At 30.9% G+C, this 6,957-nt stretch overlaps 1 protein-coding gene across 3 annotated transcripts; it reads right to left on the bottom strand.

The window, feature by feature from the left end:
* Window positions 1-4,824: 4,824 nt before the first annotated feature.
* LOC100803120 (protein SENSITIVE TO PROTON RHIZOTOXICITY 2) lies at window positions 4,825-6,957 on the bottom strand. Of its 3 annotated transcripts, none has more exons than XR_005887576.1 (2): window positions 5,416-6,957; window positions 4,825-5,191 (listed from the first exon to the last, which is right to left on the bottom strand). XR_005887576.1 is itself a non-coding variant. In XM_003540726.3 (2 exons), exon 1 carries the CDS (start codon window positions 6,835-6,837, stop codon window positions 5,647-5,649), a length of 1,191 nt encoding a protein of 396 aa, XP_003540774.1. In that variant the 5' UTR covers window positions 6,838-6,957; the 3' UTR covers window positions 4,825-5,191; window positions 5,626-5,646. The 3 variants fall into 3 exon arrangements, 2 of the variants coding, with proteins under 2 accessions (XP_003540774.1, XP_040863376.1); XM_003540726.3 differs by having other exon boundaries at window positions 5,626-6,957; XM_041007442.1 differs by having other exon boundaries at window positions 4,825-5,185; window positions 5,626-6,957.

Genomic DNA, 6,957 nt, shown 5'->3' with positions numbered 1-6,957 from the left:
GAAGTTAAAATCATGTATCCTCAATACAATCCTACAAGTAGTTTTGGAGAAGTGCATTTAGAGGTTGGGATGGAGTTTGATACCATCAAAATGTTTATTGAAGTTGTGAGGGACTATACTATTTTCAGATCTGAAATGGGTAAAAATTAACATCATTTGAGCTAAAGCACATTGTAAACAAGTTAGATGTTCATGGGAAGTTTTTTGTTCTTGGCCTGAAGTTACAAGAAACTTTCAAATCAAAACTTTTTTGGAGGAGCACATATATGGAAGGGTCTTCAAAAATAAACAAGCTACAATGAAATGGGTGGCAAAAAGGGTGGCTGATAAGCTTAGGTTTCATTCAAACCTAAATCATGTGGAGGCACATGAACATCTCAGAGAATATTATGGTGTGCTCATTGATGAAAGAAAGATGTTTAGGGTTATTAAATAGGGAAGCATCCAATTGCAATATGCTAAGCTTTGGGACTATTTACATGAGTTAATAAGAAGCAATGAAGGATCAACTGTGAAAATAAATTGCATTCCCATACCTAGATCTTCTCCATAATTCCATCGAATTTATATATGTTTAGATGCAAGCAAGAAAGGATTCAAGGTTAGTTGCAGACCTTTTATTAGTCTTGATAGTTGTTTCCTGAAAGGGTACTATGGTGGTCATTTGCTTGCAATAGGAAGATAAAGATAACTGGAAGTGGTTCCTCCCTTTGTTACATGAAGACATAGGAGACTACAAGCAATATGACTAGAATTTCATGTCAGACATCCAAAAGGTGCAATTCAATATAGAAAGTTGATTTCATGCATGCATATGTGATAGTTTTGTGTCATGCTAGCAATATGATATAATGTATCATGGACATTTTTTGTCAGCAAGTATAATAATTTAAGGATACAAATGTCAACAAGTTATAAACATAAGGGTTATTTTTGACTTTGTAGTAATTTAGTCTGTGATTTCATTCAAATCATACTAATGTGTCATGCTAGCAATATAATTTGTTCTGTCTGCATTTAATTTTCCTTGCCTTTACCTGTTTTGATATTTAACATGTAATGTTTCTTTATATGCTATGTGTAAGGGTTGCTTCCTGCAATGCAGGAAGTTATGCCAGGTGTGAAACACAAGTATTGTGTTATGCACTTATGGAGAAATTTCTCAAAGCATTGGAAGTGTGCACGATCTACTATTAAAGCAGAATTTAAGATTAGTATGGAAGCTATAAAAAGGAAGAATGAAAAAACATGGTATATTTAGACAAGTGGCTTCGTGAATCATGGACCAAAGCTTACTTCAGTAAAAATTGTAAAGTTGACAGTATAACCAACAACAATTGTGAGTCTTTTAATGCAAAAATTTTAAAGTTCAGAAATAAGCCAATTTTGAGTCTGTGTGAGGATATAAGGACGTATATAATGCACAAGATGACAAGTGCAAAATTGAAAATGGTTGCAAGATTAGGCCCATTGGTACCTATACAACAATCAAGGCTAGAAAAAGAGAAAGTTGAATCCAACAAGTGGACTGCAAACTGGGTTGGTGATCCTAATGGAACTAGATTTGAGGTCTGCCATCATGAAACAAGAATTGATGTCAATCTACAAAACTAGTCATGCACATGTAGGATGTGGCAACTTATAGGTATACCACTGCATGACTTAAATTTGTCAATTATGGATTTTATGTATTGCATCTCTATGAAAATTGTGTTTATGCGATTGTTACCATCAGATACAATAACCACAGACCAAGGACTACACTGATGGTATCCTGACCATTGGATCTTACAATGCAACCTATGAAAATTACATATGTCCTACCAGGAGTCAACAATATTGGGAAACTACACCGTTTGATAGGTCGACACCATCTCATATTAAAAAGAGACCTGATCAACTCAAAAAATGTAGAAGAAAAGATCAGAATAAGGGCCAAGTCAATAACAATAGACTGAAAAGATCCTACAAAGAGGTTACTTGTACTACATGTGATCTCAATGGTCATAATAGTAGATGATGCATTAATGGTAGTGTTCCACTAAGACAAAAAAGTGGAAACCAATTGTTGAAGAAGATAATAACTCAAATGCAACCACAACAACACTAGTAAGATATTTCTAAACATATGATCAATTTTTTTATTGTTCCTAGGGCATGGTTGTAACAGATTAAACACTGATTACTTGCTATCAACTGATTTACTTGTTGTCCACTTTTATTTTGTGTATTCTGTGAATTGATTACTGTTGTAAATCCACTTGTATTCTGTGTATGCATTTCTGTCGACACCTTTTGATAAGATGATTACTCACCGTCAATTGATCTACTTGCTATAAATCTACTTTTATTTTGTGTATGTTGTGAATTGATCTACTACTACCATCGGATACAATAACCATATGACTTAAATTTGTCAATTATTTTGTGTATGCTGTGAATTGATCTACTGTTATTAATCCACTGAGTATGCAATTCTATTAATCCAGTATATGATTAGTTTCTGTTGGATTTGATGCAGGTCTGTTATTGTTAAATGTAGTTTGTGTTGTACAGTGCTTTAGAATTTTGTTAGCAAACATTAGTTCTTAAATGTAGTTTGTGTTGTATAAGAAGGGACTAATCATGTATATTGTTAGCAACCATTTGGCTACTCTGTTTTGTTGGAAAAGGTTACCTTTAAAGACTAAATTTTCATGATCACTCCTTTCGGAGGATGCCACGTGGAATGTTAGTTGCTAATGATTACTTACTAATATTAATTCTCAATAATCTATTTATCTATAGTTATATTAAATTTGTGCAGAGACTAATGACTATTTTATATATATGTAGGATGAGATTAACTGCTCTCAATTTGCTCCACAAGTTGAACAACCTTCAACTAATTTTGGAAATTACTCCAACTCATAATGCTGAAAATGCTTCAACTCAAAATGTTTCAACTCCAAATCATGTGGGTGATTTTTACATTTTATTGATTAGTTATTGTTAAATTATGTTATGCATAACTAATCACTATTTACTACTGTTGTAGGAAACAATCTTCATACCTCTATCGACGTCAACTGCGTTTAGACCACCTCCACTTAGGCATCCAACACCAATTTGAATTATAATGCCAGATGGAGTATCTCATAACAAAAACCAACCGAATTACATGAGCTTCATACCTACACCAGGAATGCTTATCCGCCAAGATTTGAAGAACTAAAATATGGGATAAATTAATCTTTTATTTATAGTAGATAGTGACTAATTATTATAATTTGAATAAATTTGTAATGATTGATACATTGATACAATATTTATTTTGGTATTTTGGTACAATATTTATTTTGGATAATTTATGTTGTGACAGAAAAATTATGGTTCATAATCAATATTATTGATATTATGTTTGTTATAAATTATTTTTTCAAGTGATTATTGTGACGTTATGCTTGTAACGATAAAAAATGACGAAAATTTATTATAAAATTATATTTTACCCATAAAAAATGAAATTGCTGACATTATTGTCCAAGATTGGTGACATTTTGGTCCAAAAGAAGGTACTGACATTTAGGTCCAAATAAAATTACTAACAATTTTCTCTAAGAAAAAAATTACTTAACAATTTTCTTCAAGAAAAAAATTACTAACAATTTGGTCCATAAGAAATTTACTGACATTTACGTCCAAAAATAATTTCTTATTGATATTTTCGTTCAATTTAGTCAGCATGACCACATTGACAATCAATTTTGTGATAAATTTATCCCTTTTGATATTTTTGTCATTCTTTTAATACTTTCAAGGATTAAATTTTGCATTTACATATTTCAGGAACACATTTATCAGTTAATTATACTTTCAGGGATAAAAGTGACTATTTATCCTAGTTTTATTTTATTCATTCTGGAACTTATAAGTATAATATTTCTATTTTTTTCTTCAATATTTTCAGTATAATGGTTAATTAAAAATTATAAATAAAATTATAAAAATTAAAATTACAACATTTTGATTAACACACACATGTCCTATACCCTTTATTATTTAAATTTATAATATAAGAGTAGATTTTATTGAAATAGAAATCAATTTCTTAGTAATTGACAAATTAGTAACTACGTTCATATCTAACAACAAAAATATTAGCCGTTTAGTAATTGATTAAATGAAAAATGAAATATTATTGAACGATTACTGTTGATATATATATCAAGCATATTAAATAAGTAAAAATTAATTTCTCTAAAGTAAAAATAAATAAGAACGGTGTACCTAAAGTGAATATAGAGTATATTTTTTTTAATTAATGAAAAAATAATTATTAAGAATTTACTATTTTATACTTTACTAACTTTAAAGTAGGTTCAAAATGTTGAAATTTTAATTTTATAATTTTCAATTAATAATTATATTCTTTATTTTTAATTTTTAATTAACAATTATAACGAAAATATTAAAAAATGAAGTATTAATGTATTATACTTATAAGTCGTATTAATAAAAAAAATGTGTGATAAAAGAATATATATGACATATGTTATAGGTATCATGTAATATATAAACTTAAAAATTTTAACTTTTACACATAAATGGCACGAGGGAGAAAAAATAATGTATTAAATATGATAATAATTACGAAATATTCAAAATAAAATAATTGTCTAAATTTTATTGATTATAAAAGATGGACCGGGATTGTTTAATTTCATTTTTTACTTGGAATCAATTAAACAAAGTTATTTATTGTTATCAATTAAATTAATTATTTTTTTTATTTTGATCGATAATTGAATCTTATAAATAAAAATTTAAATCAATCCAATCTCATGAACTCATCTATTTATATATCCTTCACATATAAAGCACTATTATTTAGTCCTTAACATATTCAGTGATCGATATTCTTCCCTTTTCAATACACATACTTACATGGGGTCACATTTGTTGATAAAAAAAACTTAAATGAGTCAAATAAACAACATTTCACAATATCATCGCAGTCTAGTCGATCGGTACAAAATACCACTAAGAAATTAAAGAAAAAGAAAGAAAGCCAGATATTGAGAATGGTAAAGGCGCAGATTAATTTGAAGAGAATATTGCCAAGGAAGTGATACCAGGAACAATATAATGCACAATATTGCTATGGTCGTTCGCAACCATGCACAAAATCACACTCCCAAACGTACTGCACCTAAAAAAAAAACAGAGACAAAAATGTTAGCACAAGAACTCCAGATATAAAACCAAGAATTAATTAGGTAATTAATATTTCAGGAGAAGAATATTCCTTTCACTCGAAAATTAACATATATATTCCCATCGGTTAGCATTTTTCATACATTTTGTTATATGATGCTGAATGCATATAATTGATTAATGACAATATAGTATAAAAATTGAAGCTGGAAAGAGCACCTCTTCATAATCAATCTTCAAATATTATATATAATCTATGCTATTAAAGGTTTTTAGTAATATAGATTATACCTAATATTTGATAAAATATTATAAAAATATATTAATAATATTTATTTATATTTGACAATATTTTTTTAAATATTATTAAAAAACTTTAATAATATTTTTACTAAATGTTAAATAAAAAAATATTATTAAAGTTCGCACGTGTAGCAATGACCAACAATGTTACAGTTGTTCTGATTTTCCTGAGTATGATGACAAGCCACTAGTAACTGGGGTGTGCCCTACGAACAAAGCAACATGGCCCATAAGCTTGTCCTTCCTTGAAAACGTAGTGCCACACGAGCACAGCCACTTGGGGTCCCCACAGTGCTTCTCGTGTGTCCTCAAATCAGAAATCACCGAGAAATGTTTCTGGTTGCACCTATTGCACACGTACATCTTCGGGCAGTGGCTCCTCTTGTAATGGTTCTTGGCACAAATCATTGACTTCAAGGGTTGAAACTTGGCATGCCTTTGGTTCCACCTACACCCTTGTTGAGGGCACGAGTATCTCTTTGTGGCACCACTTCCTTCTTCTGCACCTAATAACAACAAATTACTGTTCTCCTTGTTGTTTTTCATTGGGTTGCACAAGGCTGAACTTGTTTTGTACTCTTCCCCATGAGCTCTCATGTGCATCCTCAAATTGGCGTCACGCTTAAACCCTTTCCCACACACTTGGCAAAAATATGAGTACTTTGCCAACAAATCCGCAGCATCCAATTCAATTATGTCACTCATCTCCCCCATGATGTTGCTAATAATGTTGGCTGCTTCATCATCTTTAGGGTTACAATAATTACCACTATTTCTATTATTATTGTAGCTTTCAGCAAACCAATCCAATGCCTCTCCCTCAATACTAGATGATAATAAGAAACTTTGCCCTCTATTTATATCTGAGACTATGTTAATGTTGTTACTAGCCACACCCCTATTGTTGTGTACAAAGTTTGATTCATGATGTGGTGGTAATAATCTACCATGATCAATTTGTTTCTGCTGCAATTCATTAGTAGTATTAGTACCTGAAGAGGAACTAGGAATCATTTGTTGGCAGGTGAATCTCATTGAAGTGGCTGCCATTATGATTTCTTGGATTGCGTTGTTGATTGTGGAGATTGCCGTTGGAGTTGACTCGGGTAGGTTTTGTTGAGGGGAGACAAGAACATCAACTAGGTTTTGGAGTTGACCTAGCTTGTCCTTGAGAAGTAAGAGGTGGAAGAGGAGAGAGTTTGAAGAGTGTGAAGCTGAGGAAGAGCTTGCTTCAAGAGAAGGTGAAACCAAATATTCATTCATTGCCACAGGAAACATGTGCAGTTCTTGAAAATCATTTGTGGAGCTAGATATTGTGGCCTCATTAATTGGCATCATTGTTGAAATTGAAAATCCTCCTCCAATACTAAACTTGTAAGCTATATATCTAAGTTTTCTGTGTGAAGATTGGCTTTGACTTGGATCATAGATGTATAGATATATGGAAGGTGAATGTGG

The sequence above is a fragment of the Glycine max genome, chromosome 12, assembly GCF_000004515.6.
Source record: "Glycine max cultivar Williams 82 chromosome 12, Glycine_max_v4.0, whole genome shotgun sequence".
NCBI classification, from domain to species: domain Eukaryota; kingdom Viridiplantae; phylum Streptophyta; class Magnoliopsida; order Fabales; family Fabaceae; genus Glycine; species Glycine max.
Note: the sequence above shows the minus strand (reverse complement) of the source record. Positions and strands in the feature narration are given on the sequence as shown.

Bases quoted from the DNA above. Each gene is read 5' to 3' on its own strand.
- LOC100803120 (XM_003540726.3), bottom strand. From the start codon at position 6,837: ATGATGCCAATTAATGAGGCCACAATATCTAGCTCCACAAATGATTTT.